The following is a 22,301-nucleotide window of genomic DNA, read 5'->3' on the forward strand; positions in this document are numbered from 1 at the left end:
GGTTGGCTGGTAAGTATAAAATTACATTTAGAATAAATTATCACATAGTAAGGTGACTAAAGACAGTATGAGTGGGCAGTTGCACTGTAGTTACTGTGTACGTGTGCTTGTAGGACCCTCCATGGGTACTTAAGGCTGCAAATGTTCAATTCCTTCACATGTTACATCCTAGATTAGTGGGTTTTTTTGTTTGTTTGTTTGTTTGTTTGTAAGACTGAGCTACATAAAAAAGGAAGAGACACACAGAATCTGAAGATTCCCCGAATTGAGCTTAACAGACAGGATTGGGCCAAGACAAATCCTGGAGCTCCATGTGGGTCTCCCATGTGGGTGCAGGGGCCCGAGGACTGGGCATCCTCTGCTGCCTTCCCAGGTACACCAGGAGAAAACTGGACAGGAAGTGGAACAGCCGGAACTCGAACCTGCGCCAGCCTCACAGGCAGCAGCTTTACTTCCCATGCCAAATTGTCAGGCCCCTTAATGCCTACTTTTAATGCCTAATTCGAGAGAAATACTTTGTAAATATTTATTTTGTCCCATTGTTTAGGGAATGGAAAGAAGTAAAATGCTTGAACATACTCAGTGCATATATATCTATATTCATCTATCTATATATACATATACATGTATATACTTATATATACATATGTATGCTTTTCATATGAAGTTGTTTGAATCTACAGATACATTGGGTTAACTATTGGGTATATTGACAAAAGTTAGGGGAATTAATTTTTTTATTGTTATTTTCAACACAAAGAAGTGATAATTGGTATACTACTTACCTAAACATTAAGAAAAAAATTACATTTTTTTATCTTTGTCTTACTTGTTCAGCAGTTCTTTATATTTATACATTTAAAGACTGCACTCCAAAATTTGTTCAACTGCTTGCCCATTTGCTTTCTTATTCAAATTACAGTTCCATACACTGCTCATTACCTGCTTTGATTGTATTTGAATTTGTTCATGTTTTCCCCTTAACTCAGCCATCAATCCATGCTTTTTTCTAATGCCCAAGAAACCAAATACAGATCCAGTTGATAGGAATATACCTGTCTTCACAAGATTTTGCCAAACACTTGCCTAAAATGAGAACAGAGTGTGTCTTTTGAGTTTGTTGAATTTAAATGAATAATAGTTTCAAGGCTTGGCTAGAATGTAAATTATGTTTAGTGATCTTTTCTTGAATAAATGTAAATTAATAATTGTTTCTGTGATAGTATTTAGGATGGACCATAAATTGGTTGGAATTCTGTAACTTGTCATTATTTTTAAAAAATTGAGAAAATTTACTTCATACTTGCTTTCGATATGTTTCTCCCCTCTGTTTGCTTGGATTTTTAAAGCATGAATTACCTCCCCATGTTATGATTTTGTATATGTTCTCTTCATTCACTGTTTAAATCTTCTGCATGCTACTGTATAGCTTAGGCTTCAGCTTATTTTTTTCTGTGTTTTTTTTTTTTTAATGTGACTAGAAAATTCGAGTAGTTTTATTGCAGACGTTTTAGAGCGTCTAAAATCGGAAAGAGACCTAAGAAATCTTTAGCTCAAAGCCCACGTTACAAATGAGGAAGCATGCGGAAAAGCCATTTTTAAAAAGCTTTTTGCTTACTATTTGGGAACAGCAGAGATAATCAGATACTAACTCAATATCCATTGACATTTTTTTTCCATCCTCATATGTATTGGTCAGAATTCCTTATTTATACAGTTTTTCTTTCCATTTTGGTGATTATTTTTCTTTTTAAAGTAAATACACTATTTGAAATTACTTATTGTAATTGTTTATTTGAAAGGCAAAGTTATAGATCAGGGAAAGACAGAGAAAAAGAGTTTGTCCATCTGCTGCTTCTCTCTAGATGCCTGCAGTTGCTAGAAATGGGCTGATCCAAAGCCAGGGGCCAGGAGCTTCTTCCTGGGTCTGCTGTAGGGGAAAGGGCCCCTGTAGTTGGGCCATCCTCCACTGCTTTCCCAGTCATATTAACAGAGCAGGAAGCTGGATTGGAAGTGGAGCAAGCCAAGACTTGAGCCAGTGCTCATATGGGATGCCGGCACTTCAGGTGGTGACGTTACCCATTATTCCACTGTACTAGCCCCTGATTATTTTCCTTTACACCGATAGTACAGCCAGAAAGAGTTTACATATATATACATAAACAAGCACAAAGTCTCTTATGTCATTCTTAAAAGCAAAAGGTCAGTTCCTGCTAGCCTTAAAGTAAAATAGAACACTTTTTCTTAGTCTTGAACAGTTTTTGAGCACTTTTTTCTTCAGCTTCTGATAACCTTTCCAACACTGTAATGATAGAATCATAGTGTTAGTTTTCCTTTGTAAATTATCTTGCTCTTGTTTGTGTCAGATCTTAGGCAACAAAATGGAGAGTTAAAAAAAGCCAGTACTAAGAGACTAGCTACCTGGCTCTGTTCGGTGAATGAAATCTTTGAAATCTGTGAAAATTAGCTCCTAGACAGAAGGGTACTTGCACGAAGAGAGAGAAGTTTCAGAAGTCTGACAAGAAGCAGGTGCGGAGCGCAGTGGTTTTATGTGAAGAATGCTAGTTTAGGAAAGAGGACCATTTAGATCCACCGAGGTGAGTAGGCATAAGAAGTAGAGTTTGAGTTGATAGTGTGTATTTTGTATTTTCCCTGCAGATTTTTAACTTCCTTTTTGTTGTTTTATTTTTCATTTTGACAGGAAAAAAGCAGAGTAACTCAAAGAAAGATTGGTTCTTATCGGAAGAAGAATTCAAATTATGGGACAGACTCTATAGATTAAGGGACAGTGATAAAATTAAAGAGATAAGATTGCCTCAAGTTCAGTTTCTGTCTTTGCAAGATGAGGAAAATAGACCAGTGAGTTGAACATGTTTTCAAGTGTTCTTTATAATGGTTGGGTCATACCTTTGAGAAGAATGAAAGATGGCTACAACTGTAATGTCACGTTACTTCAAAAATTAAGAATGCAGTTTAAAAAAGGATCATGAAACTGTTAAGTTTGTGAGACTTCCAATGTAGACGTTTTTAGTTCAAAATTAGTATGTAGACGTTTTTAGTTCAAAATTATAATTAAAAACCTAAACTTGGTGTTATTATGTGTTTAAATACACAGAGAGCTGTATTTTTCCTAGTTCTGGAAATTCTGAGGTCAGGCTGGGCAGATCCAGCGTCAGCTGAGGTGCAGCTTTCTTCTCCCTTGGAAGTGTTGCTTTGGGCTGTCCTCAGCTGGCAAAGGGATGAGCTGGCTCTCCAGGCACTAGTCCCAACTGTGACTGCTCTGCCCGCCTCTCAGGAACTACTTAAAACCATCAAGCCTGAGGATTTCAACCTAGGCATCTGGGAAACACATTTAGACCTCAGCATGTGAATACTGAGCATGTTTCATTGGTATTGAATGATTCCTCAAGAACCCAAAGAAACCTACCAGGCACTATTCCTTCTTTGTGGCAGGGGCAGAAGATGTAGTAATTGTCTTATTTTGGAGGGCGTATCTAGCATGCCTCTGACAACTTGTTCCCTAAAAACCTTATTAATGACCTAGACCCTGGGACATTATAGGTTTTATCTCCCCAAATCAGGAGTGCATCTTACCAAGGTCTTCACTATACTAGCCACTTCTTATTTTATTTACCTCATCATCATATCTTTGAAAAAAAAAAGGATCAAAGATCAGATATTTATTTTCTTTATTAACAAGTTATCAGTGAACCTAACGAGTCACAAACTGATCAAAGATTTCGTGTGTGCCTACAAAGTTGGAGATACAACACGATGAGATGCGTAAGTCCTGCAGTATGTTGTTAGCAGAATTCTCATTGCTTTCCATGGTTCAAAGAATGAAGAATGGTGGCAATCTGAAGAGGTTGGGCTCCATATCACTGAGTATGAAGAGTGCTTTTACACCTTATACTCTGATTCTTCACTGATAATAAGGAGTACTTCCTTATTAAATTGTAGGTCATCAATCTAGCAAACTAGTAGTTTTGAAACCAAACACATTTTCTTATCTATTTGATCTTAACATGTATTTAAGTAAATGGGATTATGGTCAGGTTGTAACTTACATAGCAGATCTTTTTAACTGTAAATACATTTTTATTTATATTTTAAAATCCAATGAGATTATTTCTTTTGTTCTCTTGAGATTTTTGTTTGACACTATCTAAATGAGTTCTAATTAGTTATTTGAGGCTGACATCTCTGTGTGAAGTGTTATTTTCTGAAGATCAGTCTGTGAAAGTGCAGTGGATATGCATAGCCGCTGTATTCTGTTTCCTTTTTCAGGCTGAAGAACCAACTGCAGGAGTTCATCACCTGTCTCTCTCTGAATGGGGAGTGTGGCAAGACCATCCTTTTCCTACATTCCGAGTGGACCATTCAGATCGATGTCACCATTTTGTAAATATTATGCAAATGATTGAAAAACTGAGACATGAAGAGGTAAGAGTTTTGGGAACTTTTTCTTGCTAGCATGATGAAAATTCACCCTGGGCCCAGCACCTTGGTGTAGCAGCCTCGGCCTGCAATGTCCTTATCCCTTATGGGCTCCAGTTCAAGTCCTGGCTGCTCTACTTCCAGTCCAGCACCCTGCTAGTGTGCCTGGGAAAGCATTGGAAAACAGCCCATGTGGGCTCAGCAGCGTGGCCTAGTGGCTAAGGTCCTCGCCTTGATCCCATATGGCTGCTGGTTCTAATCCCGGCAGCTCCACTTCCTCTCTGTCTCCTCCTCTCAGTATATCTGACTTTGTAATGGAAAGAAAATAAATCTTAAAAAAAAAAAAAAAAACAAACAGCCCATGTGTTTGGGCCCCTGCACTCAGCTAGGGGACCTAGAAAAACTTCAGGCACTTGGGTTTTGATGAGTCCAGTTCTGGTTCCTGTTGCAATTTAGAAAATGAACCAGTGGATGGAAGATATTTCTTTGTCTTTCTCTCTCTCTCTCTCTCTCTCTCTCTCTCTCTGCCTTTCAAGTAGAACAAAATAAATTTTTTTAAAAAGAGAAATAAAGAAAAATCATCTTAAGAGTTCTTGATTGGTGACTTGCAGATTGAGGACTGTAGCCTACTAGACACAGGTATCATTATTTCAGAGGTTATAAGAATTATACCTAGTTGGGCTCGGCAGCGTGGCCTAGTGGCTAAGGTCCTCGCCTTGATCCCATATGGCCTCTGGTTCTAATCCCGGCAGCTCCACTTCCTCTCTGTCTCTCCTCCTCTCAGTATATCTGACTTTGTAATGAAAATAAAATAAATCTTTAAAAAAAAAAAAAAGAATTATACCTAGTTAATGCCATCAAGAGAATAGATTCATCCTGTGCATGTATTCTGCATGAAATACACTAATTTAGTATCTATTTTTAGGAATTAGAATTGTTCATTTATTTGGTAGAATTTAAACTTCTCAGAATTTATATTCTTGTGTATTCATTAAATGTGTTTCCTATTGACCATTATTATGGGTCTTCTGAGTGTTAAGTAATAAAGATACAAAAAAATGGTTTAACATATGATATCACAGTAGTGGTAACACATATTACATTTGACTTAGAAAAATGTTATGATATAGGAAACTTTTGAATATTGGTTTCATTTTTTAATAAAGTATTTTGTAATGTATTTTAGTGTAGGATGCAACTCTCCTTAAATTTTTTGTTTGTTTTTCTATGACTTTCATTCGCTTATTTGCAGGGAGAATGCAGCTATGAATTGGACATTAAATCTCATTTACATATGGAAGATGTTAGCTCCGCATCTAGTGCTTCCCGGAAGGAATACACTAATCTTGCCAGTGACACCTTTACCACTCACAAGAAATCTACTTTTACAAAGAGTATAAATAAAGACAGTTCATTGCCAGCAACAGAATCTGCTGAAGAGTATGCTGACATTTTTAAGCTAACTTGCAACAAGCATACTAGAAGTTCTCTAAGGAAAAATGCTTCTAAAGAAATAGAAAAAGATCAGCCTAACAAAGAAGATGATGATGTTATAGATTCTTTAGCTACTGACAGAAATTCTGTGGAAAAGAATGTTCAGTTAGACCTAGAGAATGATAAAAAGACACCAGCTACAGAAGAAATGGTCACCACACACACTAGCAATGAAAATGTGGTTAATCAGTTGTGTGACTCATTAACAGAGGCTCAGTTGATGAATAAATCTCCTGGCTCATTAGCTGTAAACGTTTTAGATTCTGGTTATAACAGCTTCAATGATGAGAAGTCCATTTCGTCTAACTTGATTCTTCCATTTGAAGAAGAATTTTGTGTAACTAGTACAGATGATCAATTTTATAATAATCATTCATTGATGAAAGAGATAGTAGCTAACGTAGAGAAATTTTTGTCTCATTCTCCTCCTCCTGTGAGTTCACTGTCAGACCTGGAATGTGAAATTTCTAAGGAGTTTGCACTTGACACTTCTACCTTACCCTATGGAGAACATGTACAAACTGATAAATCCATTTGTTTGATGTCACAGTCAACTGTAAATTCTCAACAGAATTTGGATTTGAACTCACATAAATTTTGCAGTCCTGAAAAAAATAACCTTTATGGTACAACCAATGATAAAGTTTCTGATGTACCTCGCCTGTATGATTGTGATGATAAAGTAAATAAAGATAGTCAAGATGAAAGTTTACTCCCTAGCAATCATGTTCAAATACTCATGGAACCAGCAAAGAACTTAGTTACAGAAAATAATCTTGATATTGATAATAATGACATCTCAGTATCATTCACTATTCATGATGAGAGCTTACTATTATTTGAAGATGATGATGATGAGTTTAGTGATGTAAAATATTCTCCCTTGAAAAATAAATGCAAATCTATTTGTTTGTCAGACAAAACTGCTGTCAGTGAAATGGCTCCAGTCTCTCAATTCTTAATTTCCGATGAACTTTTGCTAGATAATAATTCTGAACCCCAAGATCAAATCATTTCTGATACTAATAGCTGTAAGTCTCATGAAGATTTGAGAGCGGTACAGGAAGAAGCAGTGAAGAGCAATGAAGATGCTTTTGATTGTTCTAGGGACTTGTTTTCTGTTACCTTTGATTTGGGATTTTGTAGTTCAGATTCTGATGATGGGATATCAGAGCATGAATCAACAACAAATAACAATAGACTTCTGGAAGTATCTGGAACATGTATATATGGTAGAGAAAGAAGCAATGCAACTTATGTTTCACATCAATCAAGAGGGTATGTTGAGAACTTTACAACTGGATTTATTCCATTCCCACCAAATGAAGATGTGCAAACTACAAATTTGCAACCTTTTCCACGGAGTGCAACAGGAAATAGGGAGTTTTTAGCTCCTGGTTTCTCCCGATTTTCTTCGCCAGTAGGAAAAAAAGTTATGAGTACGCCACTTGCTGAATCAAGCACACTGAACTCATTTTCTAAGAGAAGAAAGGAAATGCAAGATTCTAATAAAGTAAACTTTCAAAGTTTCGAAGAAACATTGAATTCGACTTTAGATGATTTAGAATTTTCGCTAGAAAAAGCTAAAAGCACTGATCAAATTTGTCTGCATCAATCCTGTCGTTCTACTAAAGGTAAGATATTGTAGTTGTACAATCATCATTCCTTCTAAATAATTATAGTAGGAATACTTCTCTAATTTTCCAATCTTTTTTCTCAGTATATGGGTGCAATACACAAACATATAAATATTGTATAATTCATGTGTATTTTTGTTAGCATGATGCTCGCTGATATAAGTTTTATATACATTTATTTACAGTGTGCATGTGATGGGAAATGTGTTATGCTAGACACTAGGAATTATACAAAGAAGTGTAAGAGCCTTAGCTGTGGTAAAACCCAAACAATTATGTGACGTTTAGAATTGAAAAATGCCAGTAAATTGTGAACATAAGTGAAGGAATAAGATATTAAAAACTATTAAGAACTTTTGCAGGTGGTAGATTAGATTGGAAATATGGTGTATATTTTCTTTTGGCTTTTAAGGAGTATTTATGATTTGGATGCCCTGAAAATTGTAGAGAATTTGAGTGTTATACAATGATAAATGAAAGGAAAATAAGGAAAGCGTAAGATCGGTGGGGTAGCAAAGTTTGAAGCAGAGGATTTGTGTAGTGGAATATGTGAAATATAAGACAATCTGGATGGATGAGACTGTTATCACAGAAGATCCAAAAAGTCTCTGGATCTAACTTCACTGTTAGAGAAAAACTACAAGATCCAGGGAATTACTGGAGAACTCAGCACTCTGTTTTTTGGTTTTTTTTTTTAATTGGAAAGGCAGGTTTACGGAGAGGAGAGACAGAGAGATATATCTTCCGTCCAGTGATTCACTCCCTAAGCAGCTGCAATGGCTGGAGCTGAGCCAATCAGAAGCCAGGAGCCAGGAGCCTCTTCCGGGTCTCCCATGTGAGTGCAGGGTCCCAAAGCTTTGGGCCGTCCTCCACTGCTTTCCCAGGCCATAAGCAGGCAGCTGGATGGGAAGCGGGCTGCCGGGATTAGAACCAGCGTTCATATGGGATCCTGGCGCGTTGAAGGCAAGGGCTTTAGCTGCTAGGCCACTGCACTGGGCCCTCTGTTTTGTGTCTTTATGAAGCTGAGCACATCTCTGTGCTGCCCCCACTGCTGGATAGCTATGCTGAGATTGGGAAGCTAGCCACACCTGCCGTCCTTGATATGTGTGGATCCATCTATAGATTATTTTAGCAGACCATTTATGAATTTCACTTGTTATGGCTGAGCACAAAAAGCAGTTGTAGGTTATAATGAGTTTCTGTTGTTATTAATTTCCTTTATCATGTTATTCTCATTGCTGAGGGCATGATTTGTGAATAATCTTTTAAAAATGAAACCATATTTTAATGAAGTTTGGGAATGTTTGATTTTCGAAATGTGACTCTACTGCACTGTTTGGGTTGTGTACAGCATATATGTTTTTACTTAGTGTGTGTTTCCTAGGAGCCTTCAAATTGGCTTCCATACCTCTATCGTAAATCTAGGAAGTAAACAGTTGGGTTATATGATACTGTCAGAAAAGAATCATTTAAATTTATCTGCATGATTAGATGCTTTAATCATTCAAAGTATGAAGAGAAGTTTACTTTGAGGGTTTGTGTTATCAGTTTCTATATAACAAACTGTTCGTTCTTTTACCATAAGTCAGTTACTAAAAATAATATTTCACAGTTTCTGTAAGTTGGGAACTCAGGAGTTGCTTAGCTTAGCTTAATGATTCCTTGGGGTTTTGGTTGGTTGTTTTCCCTCTCCTTTGTTAGTTTGGCTAAGAGGGTTTTTTTTAACCCCCCAAAATAGCTTTTTATTTTGCTTATTATATATACATATTAGTTTCAGTTTCTTTGTTTCTAATATTTACCTATTCTTGCCTCGTGGTAGGTGATTTAGGATTTGTTTGATTCTGGCTTTTCTAAATGCTTGTGATGTGTCATTAGGTAATTAGAGACGTTTCTGGTTTTTAAATGTAAGTGCTTAATGCTATGAACTTCCCTTTTATTTGTCGTACCCCACGGATTTTGATGTGCTGTAGTTTCATATTCTTTTATTTCAAGACAGATATTTCTCTTTCTTCGGTGACACACTGATTGTTCAGTAGCTGTTCACTCTTGATGTGTCTGTAAGTGTCCCGTTGCTGCTCTTGCTGTTGTTCATTTCTAGTGGCAGTCCTTTGAGATCTAAGTAGATGGCAGAGTTGAAATGTCTTGAAATTTGCTGAGACTTGATTTGTGGCCTAATACAGTCTACCTAGATATGCTAATGAGATAAATAATGTTCTGTAGCTATCTTTTAGGTCTGTTAGCTTGATTGTATGTTTCACCTGATTTCTCTGTTGATTTTCAGTCTGCATGATTTGTGCGTTGAAGAACGTGCAGTGCTCAAGTCAGATGCTAGTATTCATTGGAGTCTTGCTCTCCCTTATGGCGGAACAGTTTTCTGTATATATCTGAGTCATTTTAAGTATATACACACGTATACATACACACATATGTATACATATGCACATGCATTTATTAAATATTCATCATATAATCATTTTAATATTTTTGCTATATTTTTGCTATATATATGTTGATTGATTTATGTATGGGACAATACATTTGCTGTGTCCTCTTGTTAAATTCAGCCCTTCTTCAAAATAATCTGTCCTAATGATATGAGGATAATTAGCTCCTGCTCATCTTTGATTTCTGTTTGCCTGCTGCATCTTTTTCTAGCCCTTCACTTTCAATTTTTGTGTATCTTTCTTAAGTGAATTTCTTTTAGGTATCATGTGAAATATTTCTATTCATGTAGATGGTAGAAGTATTTTGGCTTGAGAATGTATCATTTACATTCCCGGTTAGAATTAGTAGACAAGAACTCCCACCTGCCCTTTTGTTGATACTGACTCTGCCTGCTCTGTTACTGAGGTTGGTGGTGTCATGTGTTTTCACATTGCTTACGTCTAACGTGCAATTTCCTGCAGAACGTCTTGCATGGGTTGTCTAGGTGAGTCTGCTTTTGCCTATCTAGGAAAAACCTTATTTTTCCTTCACTTTGCAGGATGTAATCTTGGTTGGAAGATTTTTTTTTCTTTCAAGACTTTGAACATATCATGCCAAATTTCTGACCTGTCAGGTTTCTGCCAAGACAATTGTTATTAGTTATTACTCTGATTTTCAAATAAATAAATGAATCTTTTCAAAAAAAAATCATGTTTTTAAAAGAAAAGAGCCAGTGCTCGATGTCTGATGCTGCCATTGTAAGCCGTGGGTCAACTTCTGTGCCAGAGTGCTGGCCCGGCCACAAGAAACATTTATTGTAGTCACCAATAAAATAAGTTGTTAATATTGGCTAAACTTACATTTATTGACAAAGTTCATTTTTGTAATAAAATTATAGATGGACGATTATCTACAAGTAATGAAAGTGAAGATGATGTTTTCATAAGAAAAAGTAAAAGACCAAAAATAAATGTTTTAAAATCTCCTGAGGTAAGTTTTTCTGTGATATAAAAGACTTCTATTATTGTGGCTATCACAAAATTATACTAATATCTGAACGTGTTGTCTCTTTATCCATTGATTTAATTGATGTAGGATCCAAAAAGTAATGAAGGTGATTCTCCACTTCATGCTGTAAGGAAACGCAGGGCTCCTGTAACCAGGGTGAGTGCCGGGTGCTTGGGGTGAATTCACAAGCAAAATACGCACACAGGTGATCATATAGGGTAGGAATTTCTATCTTATGTTTTCAGAAATAAACTTACTGTGAGGTATGACTGTATTTGATGGGACACTAAAAAGAATGAAAATATATTAGTACTAGTATTACCTAATTTAGTATTGTCTGGCTGGTTAGCTTTTGAATTCTTTTGTGTTAAACATTTATAACATAGTTGTGAGCTGTGAAAGCAGTCTATTTATTCAAGAAGTAAATATTAGGCCAAATATTTTCTAATATAAGAATTGTATTAATTATTACAGTTAGAGTTTTCATCCAGTGATGAGGGTGAGAATTCTCAGGAGCCACATTCACATTCGGAAGACTTCGTGGATTGTAACAGGAAAACTAGCAGAGGTGTTAAGATCAAAACGAAACGGCGTAACCTAAGGGTAATTTTGTTGTTGTGTCTTTAATATATACATATATTGAAGGTCATTAGTTACATCAACATATTTTTAAGAAAATACTTAAGCTTTTGGAAGGACTTCTATACCAATTTCATTTTAACTAATGAATTAAAATGTAAAGACGTGACAGTTGGGTTTCTGGTGGAGGCCAGCTCCAGTCGAGTTTGGAGCTTGGGAAGGGTGTGGGGAGTTGGCGAAAAGAAGAGACACAGACGCTGTCACTTGGGGCCCTCAATCAACAGCTCCAGAAGCTGGGCTTGTTATTTACTCAGACACATCACAAGCCTCTGCACACATGTTTGATTGTTCTATTTTTAACTTCATGACCAAGCCAGCATGCACAGATGTTCAATTAATTAATTGTTTTTTTTTTTTAAAGATTTATTCATTTTATTACAGCCAGATATACAGAGAGGAGGAGAGACAGAGAGGAAGATCTTCCATCCGATGATTCACTCCCCAAGTGAGCTGCAACGGGCCGATGCGCGCCGATCCAAAGCCGGGAACCTGGAACCTGGAACCTGTTCCGGGTCTCCCACGCGGGTGCAGGGTTCCAATGCATTGGGCCGTCCTCAACTGCCTTCCCAGGCCACAGGCAGGGAGCTGGATGGGAAGTGGAGCTGCTGGGATTAGAACCGGCGCCCATATGGGATCCCGGGGCGTTCAGGGAGAGGACTTTAGCCACTAGGCCATGCCGCTGGGCCCCAATTAATTAATTGTTTACCTCATGGTCAACCAGGTGCTCTTAACGAAAATTGTAAGTTACTATAATCAGTTTCTTCAAAGCAAGCCATTATTCATTTTGCAGTAGAAGCCACTGGGCTACAGCCAGGACTCCAAGGCCACAGCACATCCAGTTACCTACTAATCAGTAATACATCCCTACTACATTTCTGTTTTTATCACTTATCTATCACTTAAGAAGAAAAATATATCCTAAGGGAAAAAACAACAAAGATCCAAGGCAAAAGTTTCAAATATTAAATCCCCCTACAACTACAGGCTCTACAACCCCATAAACAAACAATAATTAAAAGCATATTTCTATGATATTAATAAAAGCACCCTATCATTACTCTAGCCAAAAAATTATAAAAGCAGTTAAAACATACATTTTCTGTATTCCAAAGAACTGCAAGGAGAGTCTAACCTTTAAGATCACAGTAACGGGGCCCGGCAGCATGGCCTGGCAGCTAAAGTCCTCGCCTTGAACGCCCCGGGATCCCACATGGGCGCCGGTTCTAATCCCAGCAGCTGCACTTCCCATCCAGCTCCCTGCCTGTGGCCTGGGAAGGCAGTTGAGGACGGCCCAATGCATTGGAACCCTGCACCCGTGTGGGAGACCTGGAAGAGGTTCCAGGTTCCCGGCTTTGGATCGGTGTGCACCGGCCGTTGCGGCTCACTTGGGGAGTGAAACATCGGATGGAAGATCTTCCTCTCTGTGTCTCCTCCTCTCTGTATATCTGACTTTGTAATAAAATAAATAAATCTTTAAAAAAAAAAAGATCACAGTAACTATGTTTATTGCCATAGCAGCTTCAGCTCATACTCCCATCACTTTCATTAATTTTTAGGGTACTTATCAAGCCATTTCCCAGAAGGCATGCTACATGACTGGGCCAGATTCCGGGGCAATGGGTAGGCACACAATAAGGTTTCCAAAAATGGCATGGGCTTAATTGTATGGCTGTGTGTAAATTGTTAAAGGCCCACTCACCAAGACGTTATCAGCAACATCGACCCCCCAGGCTCACATCGGTTGCAAAAACCGTCTCACAAGAGCAAACGACAGTGTCTGGATAGATTACAGAAGTCTTAGCGGGGTGGGTGGGTGTCCATGTTAAGGGGGTGAAACTGCATTGGGCTGGTTGGAGAGACATCTGCCAGGCCCTGGCACACAGCTGGAAGGTCCTGGCGGCCTTGCCAACAGGGGGCTGTTCTCTTCACACCTTCGTGTCGTGCACACCCACTGCATGGACCCCAGCAGGTTTCTCTTTATGTTTTGATACCATACCTTGCAATATTATATTCTGGGTAGTTAAATTAGGATATTTAAGAGTACTGAGAATTTATGGTTCAAATGGACACAAATATGGAGACAGAATTGTAAATTTAGTTTTTGCTCTATATTCCTTACATTATTTTATTCCCATTTAGTATATTCTCAGGGCATTTTCTTTCTTTGACAGTCCTGTGGTAAGATGTTTTTCCAGGCACAAATTAATTAGCCCCAGAGTATTTATGATAATTAGTGAACATTTAGCCACAGGCATGCTGACTTGCATATTATTATTTTACTTAGAATCATTGGAAGAAATTTTTTTAAGTAAACTTCAATTCCTACTGTTTTCTAGCTTCTTTCTTATGTTACAAACATAAGAGAAACTGTTACAAACAGTTTGAGAAATCCATTTCCAGTTGTGAATGAAAATTATTTTCTCAAGCCATCCTCATGCTCTCTACTTTGTCTTAGCATCTAGCCAGGAAGTTTTTAGATGATGAAGCAGAACTTTCTGAGGAAGATGCACACTATGTTTCATCAGATGAAAATGATGAGTCAGAAAATGAACAGGATTCCTCATTACGTGATTTCATAAATGATGAGATTCAACTTTCACAGGCTGTAAATGGTAAGTATTATAATGATGCCTTTAGACATTTTGTTCAGTGTTTCTGATGTGGTTTTACTCAATAATTTAACTGTTTTTTTTTTTTTCACTCAAATTCTGTTATACTTTCCTGCACGTGTGGTTTCTATGTTTCTGCTAATTTAATGTTTCCCTGCTGATTGACTTGGGTATCTCAAATGCAAAATGCTCATTACCAAGTGTTGAGGACTGCTCTGTGTCCAGTGGTGTGCAAGTCACTTGAAAAAGGGATGGTAGTGACACATGTGCAAAAATTCCTCCTTAAGAAGCTTAAATTCAAATGAAAGAGGCTGATGCTACATTGAACTCCCTAAGTTATTTATTATATTGTAAAGATTACAGAAAAGTGAAAAAATTGAGCACTAAGGAACAGGATTAGGAGTGGCTGGGTTTGGGATATTAATAGTGGGTAATTTGCAATTTTAAATAAAGCACAAGAAGGTGTCATTTGATCAAAGACTACAAAAAGAAAAGTTTGTGGATTTATTTGTAAAACCAGAGATTCAAAGCTGAACGTACGGGATTTTCTGGCTGCCATTGTGGTGTTGTGCATTAAGCTGCTGCCTGTAATGCCAGTAACCCATATCCAAGCACCTGCTTTGGTACCTGCTGTTCCTCTTCCAGTTGGGCTCCCTGGTGATGTATTTAGGAAAACAATGGAGGTCCAAGTGCCTAGTACCCTGCCACCCGGGAGAGATATCCAAAAAATAACATTTAAAAAAATGTTTTGGGTCCAGCACAGTGGCCTAGCAGCTAAAGTCCTTGCCTTGAACACACTGGGATCCCATATGGGCGCCGGTTCTAATCCCGAAAGCCCCTCTTCCCATCCAGCTCCCTGCTTGTGGCCTGGGAAAGCAGTCAAGGACGGCCCAAAGCCTTGAGACCCTGCACCCACGTGGGAGACCAGAAGAGCTCCTGGCTCCTGGCTTTGGATTGGTGCAGCACCGGCTGTTGTGGTCACTTAGGGAATAAATCATCGGACGGATGATGTATCTCTCTGTCTCTCCTCCTCACTGTGTATATCTGACTTTGCAATAATAAAAAAAAACTAATCTTTAAAAAAATTTTTGGCAAGTTAGGAAAACTTTTTAGAAAATCTTATCTTCAAATAATGCTCAAAGAGATCTAAGTTAAAAATTAACTGAAAGGGCCTGTCATGGTAGCCTAGTGGCTGAAAGTTCTCACCTTGCACGTGCAGGGATCCCTTATGGGTGCCAGTTCTAATCCTAGCAGCCCCGCTTCCCATCCAGCTCCTTGCTTGTGGCCTGAGAAAGCAGTCAAGGCCAGCCCAAAGCCTTGGGACCCTGCACCCACGTGGGAGACCTGAAAGAGGCTCCTGGCTCCTGGCTTCAGATCGGCTCAGCTCCAGCCACTGCAGCCATGTGGGGATTGAGTCAGTAGATGGTTGATCTTTCTCTCTCTCTGCCTTCTCCTGTCTATATATCTGACTTCTTAATAAAGAATTTTTTTTCAAAGGATTAAAAAAAATAGCTGAAAGAAAGATTGGAATGAGGGAGAAGAACTAAGAAGGAAATAAGGTCAGCTGCTGAGCCGCCAGGTCATCCGCCAAAGGAACTTCTGGCAATCACTGACAAAGATGGCAGCGCTGAGGAAAGTAAGACAGGTCAGGTTCTGGCTGGACACACGATGCTCACAGCACAGAAGACAGAAGTCAGTGGGCTGAGCAGCAGCAGGATGGCATTGCCCAGAGTGGTTTCCGTGGAGGGATCTGAATCTCCATTGTGTCTACGTATTGAAAGTTGTACTGACTCGATTTGTCTGGAAAGCACCAAGTGTATCGCTCAAGCTCGCCTGTCTCCTGGTTAACTCCCCAGATGTCAGCACCAGTCAGGGGTGGGCCAGGCTGAAGGCACGGCGTGGACAGGGAGGCCAGGCCTGCCGTGTGAGGGGCTGTCCTCACCTCCCGCAGACTCCCACAAGAGAGCACACACTGAGCGGATGCTGGTGCTCCAGCCTAGGCACTCCAGCTGAGTGTAAAATACATGTGATTCCAAAGCCTAAGACAACAGCGCTTCAGAACTTACATTATCTTTTATGTCTTTTTTTCGTTGTTGTTCGTTAATGTGAAAGAGTTAAAGACAAAGGAGACAAAGGAGGAAGGGAAGGTGAGAGAGAGAAAAAGAGAAAGACAAATATTCCATCCAGTGAGAGAGAAATATTCCATTCCCTGGTTCATTCTCTGGGACTGTTTCCAGGTCCCCCACGTGGGTGCAGGAGCCCAAGCAGTTTTGCAACCCCCTGCTGCTTTCCCGGGTACATTAACAGGAAGCTGGATCGGAACCAGTGCTCGTAGGAGGGTGCTGGCACTGCAGGTGGTGTCTTAACGTGTTATGCCTTAATGCCAGCTTCTCAGGCGTCATTTCTTAAGTTTCTGTTGCAGCCTTTAAAATGATCGGGATACTTTTCTCGATTTTTGCTTGACTAAAGATTATGAGATGCATACTTTTGACTGTGTCTTTTGATGTTAGCATGTGTTTCCTTTTTCTACTCTGATTTCTTATGTTTTGTTTTGAATACTTCCATCAGTCAGATACAATTCTAGGAATCTGCCTGTTTAAGATGGCAACCTATATATGCTTCTTTTTAATAGAAAACAGAGTCCTAATTCTTATTTTCAACCAGAGAGATAGCTAAAGGAGCACAGTGAAATAAGTTGTCTGTGATTGCCCTAATTGATCTGTTCCTAAAGGTTCCTAACATTACAGGTTTGAGTAATTTTTCTAAATTTTTAAAATATTTATTTATTTTATTGGAAAGGCAGATTTACAGAGAGAGAGAGAGACAGAAAGATGTTCTGTCCACTGATTCACTCCCCAAGTGGCCGCAACATCTGGAGCTGAGCTAGTCGAAAGTGAGTAGCCAGGAGACTCTTCTGGGTCTCCCACATGGGTTTAGGGTCCCAAAGCTTTGGACCGTCCTCGACTGCTTTCCCAGGCCTCAGGCAGGAAGCTGGATGGGAAGCGGGACTACCGGGATTAGAACCGGCGTCCATATGGGATCCTTGTGTATGCAAGGCAAAGACTTTAGACACTAGGATACCGCACCAGGCCCTTGAGTAATTGTTCTTAGATAAGGTTTTGGTATTGTTTATTTGTGTGAAATATTTCCTAAGGTTTGAATCATGTAATTTTGGAATATGCACAGCTGCATACCTGGTCAGTCCTTCTTTATCTTGAACTCTTTTATTTTTCAGATTCTGAAATGAGAGGTGTTTATATGAAATCTTTACAGAGTCCATTGCTAAGCAATAAGTACAAAATGGTCCATAAGAAACATAATAATATCAACATCTTCTCGCAGGTATGAGCAGTGTGAATATGGAGAATTTTCCAATAGTGATATTGAAATATTTTCCTGTTATTAAAATCTTCATTTTTCTCTCTGCACCTGCAGAGCCATGTCAGATAATACCTGTCCAGTAACAGGAAGCTGGATGGAAATTTTCAAAATTTCTTTAACCCTAGTTTGATCAAATTTTCTTTTCTTTATTTTGAGCTAGCTGCAATATAATTGAAAATTTCTTCTGCTGAGGGTCTTGTGGTTGACATGCCCCAGGAGAGCTGGGACTAGAACGGGCAGTTCTGAGGCTTTGTGCTCCGTCCTGCTGCACAGCTGGCGGAGCAATGACCACTCTCCCGACACGCCCTGGGAACGTCTGTTGTCATCTTCTAGCTGTTTGAATATTCTAGAGCAAATCATTCTTTCTCTGCATCCCCAACCTTCCCGTTTTCCACCATAAAGAATGTATTCACTATATGTTTGCTGAATGGGTGACTGAATTAATAAAGTGAAGTAAATGTTGAGATGTCATGTGCTTGAAACAATGTTTAAATTGCCTGCTGGTTATGTGAATGAAATTTAAGATGCTTTTCTGTTCTTGTTGTAGATTCCTGAACAAGATGAAACCTATTTAGAGGACAGTTTTTGTGTTGGTGAAGAAGAGTCTTGCAAAAGTGAATCAAGTGAAGAAGAAACCTGTGATGATTTTAACCTAATGACTGAGGACTGCTGTGACAGCGGAAGTAAAAAGTACAAAACCCGGAGAGCAGTGATGCTGAAACAAATGAGAGAGAAACAAGACTTGGCAGGTTCAAAGAAGAAATTATCCAGAATTATTTTACCAGATGATTCAAGTGCAGAGGAAGACACCGTAAAAGATAACAAGGACTCCGCTGTTGTGGTCAGCAGGAACAAACCGGAGGAGACTTGCTGGAAGTCAGTGCCTTGTGAGTCTCCCCTGAAGCCCAAGGACCGCCCTGAGGCAGCGGTGACTCAAGGATGGGATCAGAGGTCACAGGCAGCACTGAGTCTAATGGGTCCGCCTTCTGAAGTCTGGAGCACCCCTGAGAAACACAACCAACCTGCGTCCGCCTCGTCATTATTTGCTACCACTGACTACCAGAAAGACCGTAGAAAGCCTCCACTTCAGTTTCAGGTATGGATCAAATCATACAAAAAAGGCTTTCGATGTTTACTGCAAGCTGTGTTTGGTTTGTTCTTTCCTGTTTGTTTGTGTTCAATAACTAGATCAAAGAAAAATTAGCAGACAAACAAAAAAAACCCCACAACAAACCAAAAACAAAAACAAAAACAAAACTTTTTTCATATCAGAAGACAGTATACTAACCTGTATGGGTAGTTTATAGAATGCCCAGATAGGTTTCAATTTTTCAAATGTGTTAATAGTTTTAAGAATAACAATGTATACAAAAAACTGATCATTTTATTAAAAGAATAGAGACAGATACAACTTCTCCTCAAGAGGCTTCAAGTAAGTAACCCATCTGTGTGTGCGCAGGGAGTCTGGGGGTATCTCATTTCAAGTTTGTTTCAGTGGCTGCTAAGTACAGTTTCACCTTTTCCCTATCAAACTGATACTTACATTAATTTTGCTCAAGAGCAGTTAAAGTCATGGTAAAAGGAACCCCTTAACTATAACCAGCGATTCAATTCTTTATTATTTAAGGATAGATTAAAACAATATTTTTAAGAGTAAATTTTTTTTTTTCTGATTTGACAAAATTGTGTATTATTTTGGCCTGGTGCAATAGTTCAGTGGCTAAATGCTACCTTGCAAGTGCTGGGATCCCATAAGGGTGCCAGTTCATATCCTGGCAGCCCCTCTTCCCATCCAACTCCCTGCTTGTGGCCTAGGAAAGCAGTCTAGGACAGGCCAGAGCCTTGGGACTCTGCACCTGTGTGGGAGACCTGGAAGAGCTCCTGGCTCCTGGCTTCAGATTGGCTCAGTTCCGGCTGTTGCAGCCATTTGGAGAGTGAACCAGTGGACAGAAGATCTTTCTCTCTGTCTTTCCTTCTCTGTAAGTCTAATCTGCTTTTCCAAAGAAAATGAATGTATCTTTTTTTCTTCTATTTTAATTTTATGATACGATTCCATAGGCTATGGGATTTCCTTCACCCTCTCTTCAAATTTCCTCCCCAGCACGGATATTCTCCATATTATTACAATAGTATAGTCCTTCATAAGCAGTCGTAAGTCCATCATTCTGCTATTTAAGTGTATACTGACATTCCAGCTATGGACAATGGCAGAGTCCAGCATCCTATTGTCAAGATACGTCCTACGGTTTCATTGGGAGTCTCTTTGATTTGGAAGTAGAGAGGCATACTGCATTGTGTCTTAACATCTGGATATCATAGTTTCTATTACATAATTATTATAAATTCTTTTAAATGAAAAGCCATAAAACAGAATCAACAGGAATAAAGTTAAAAAAATTTACAACACCATGTAGTTAAAAAACATGCTACTGAATAACCAATGTGTCGATAAAGAAATGAAAAAAAAAAAAACCCTTCTTGGAGAAAATGATGCTTTTAATTTTAAAAATTGTGTATTTTTACCCTGTACATAATGTTTTGGAAGATGCATAATTTTGGAATAGCTAGACCATGTTAGTTACTCTGTATTTCTTTTAAACATTGGTTGATTTATTTGGAGTATGGAGTTACAGAGAGCAAGATTTCCCATCCACTGATTCAGTCCCTAATTGATCACAGTAGTCAGGGCTGGGCTGGGCCAGAGCCAGCAGCCAGGAGCTTCTTCTGGGTCTTTTATGTGGGTGCAAGAGCCCCGCAACTTGGCCATCTTCTGTTTACTCAGGCCATGAGCAGGGAGCTAGATCAGAAGCAGAACAGCCAAGTCTCCAACTGGCACCCCTATGGCATGTCAGCATTGCAGGTGGCACCTTAACCTCCTATACCACACTGGCCCCTGACATAATTCTTTTAAGGCTTATTTATTTGAAAGGCAGAGTGACTAGCAAAAAGATAAAAAGAGAACTTTGATCTACTGGTGACTCTTCAAATGCCCACAACATTGAGTTCTGGGCCAGGCTGAAGCCAGGAGCCAGTACCCCACTGTAGTCTCCCACATGGGTGGCAAGGACCTCGGTACTTACATCATCTTCCTTAGCCTTTTCAAGTGCATTGGCAGGAAGCTGAATCCAAAGTGGAAGAGGCAGGACTTGATATGGGATACTGCCATTGTAAGCACCGGATCATCAGTCCCATACACTTTTTTTCATTGTGATAACACACCTCTTTCCTAGCACCCAGTAATTTCCATTCTACTCTATTTTATAGTTGGGAAATTTTGAGGAGAAAGCAACAGGGTTCTCCCATTTGGTGGTAAACTTGGTTGCGAGGGCAGAGCTGAGCTGATCCAAAGCCAGCAACCAGGAGCTTCTTTGTAGTCTGCTACCTGGGTGCGGGGTCCCAAGGATTCAAGCCATCCTCTGTTGGTTTTCCAGACCATTAGTAGGGACTGGGGATAGGAAGTGGAGCAGCCAGGACTCAAACTGGTACCCATTATGGGATGCCGGCTCTGCCAGTGTAGGATTAGCTTGTTGCACCACTGTGCTGGCCTTTGTAATTCTGGTCTTCCGTTTGTTTTTTTGTTTTGTTTTGTTAAAGATTTATTCATTTTATTACAGCCAGATATACACAGAGGAGGAGAGACAGAGAGGAAGATCTTCCATCCGATGATTCACTCCCCAAGTGAGCTGCAACGGGCCGGTGCGCGCCGATCCAAAGCCGGGAACCTGGAACCTCTTCCGGGTCTCCCACGCAGGTGCAGTGTCCCAATGCACTGGGCCCTCCTCGACTGCTTTCCCAGGCCACAAGCAGGGAGCTGGATGGGAAGTGGAGCTGCTGGGATTAGAACCGGCGCCCATATGGGATCCCGGGGCTTTCAAGGCGAGGACTTTAGCTGCTAGGCCATGCCGCCGGGCCCATTTCGTTTGTTTTTAAAGATTTATTTTTATTGGAAAGGCCGATTTACAGAGAAGAGGAGGACCGAGAGGAAGATCTCTGCCCAAGCAGCCATAATGGCTGGAGCTGAGTCAATCTGAATCCAGGAGCCTGGAGCCTCTTCCGGTCTCCCATGTGGGTGCAAGGGAGATCGGACTTTGGGCCGCCATCTACGGCTTTCCCAGGCCACAAGGAGGGAGCTGGATGGGAAGCGGGGGTGCCAGGATTAGAACCAGCGCCCATATGGGATCTGGGCACATGCAAGGCAAGGACTTCAGCCACTAGGGTACCACACCAGGCCCAATTTTGCCTTTTAATACTTATTTTCTTTCCTGTTGACTTTTTTTATATGTGCATATACTTATGTATATTATTCATTTTTTAGATGTATTTTTTTATTGGAAAGGCAGTGTTACAGAGGAACAGCCATTGGTATTACATCTACTGGTTCACGCCCCAAATGTCCTCAGTGGCCACAGCTGGGCTGGTCTGAAGCCAGAGCTTCCTTTAGGTCCCCCATGTGGGTGCAGGGCCCAAGGTCTTGGGCCATTTTCTGCTACTTTCCCTGGCCATTAGCAGGGAACTGGATCAGCAAGGATTGCAGGAGGCTCCCATATGGTATGTGGGACCCACAGATGGAGGCATAGCAGGCTATGCCAGGGTGCCAGCCCCTTCTGTCCATTTTTCAGTTTCTGATTCTTCACATTCTTCTATTCTTAGCTTTTGTTAACTGTAGCTTTAC

General features: G+C 39.8%; 1 protein-coding gene across 1 annotated transcript in view; it reads left to right on the plus strand.

Annotated features, from left to right (window-relative positions):
* The window catches only part of FANCM (FA complementation group M), a 54,556-nt gene that overhangs the window by 24,704 nt on the left and 7,551 nt on the right, over positions 1 to 22,301 (plus strand). Inside the window, exons 12-21 of the mRNA XM_058666385.1 lie at positions 2,702 to 2,859; positions 4,288 to 4,443; positions 5,690 to 7,565; positions 10,891 to 10,982; positions 11,088 to 11,156; positions 11,475 to 11,603; positions 14,095 to 14,251; positions 17,484 to 17,590; positions 18,177 to 18,718; positions 21,437 to 21,451. Coding sequence (XP_058522368.1) covers positions 2,702 to 2,859; positions 4,288 to 4,443; positions 5,690 to 7,565; positions 10,891 to 10,982; positions 11,088 to 11,156; positions 11,475 to 11,603; positions 14,095 to 14,251; positions 17,484 to 17,590; positions 18,177 to 18,718; positions 21,437 to 21,451 — 3,301 coding nt within the window. The remainder of the gene's footprint in view (positions 1 to 2,701; positions 2,860 to 4,287; positions 4,444 to 5,689; positions 7,566 to 10,890; positions 10,983 to 11,087; positions 11,157 to 11,474; positions 11,604 to 14,094; positions 14,252 to 17,483; positions 17,591 to 18,176; positions 18,719 to 21,436; positions 21,452 to 22,301) is intronic.

Source organism: Ochotona princeps, chromosome 6, assembly GCF_030435755.1.
Source record: "Ochotona princeps isolate mOchPri1 chromosome 6, mOchPri1.hap1, whole genome shotgun sequence".
NCBI lineage: Eukaryota > Metazoa > Chordata > Mammalia > Lagomorpha > Ochotonidae > Ochotona > Ochotona princeps.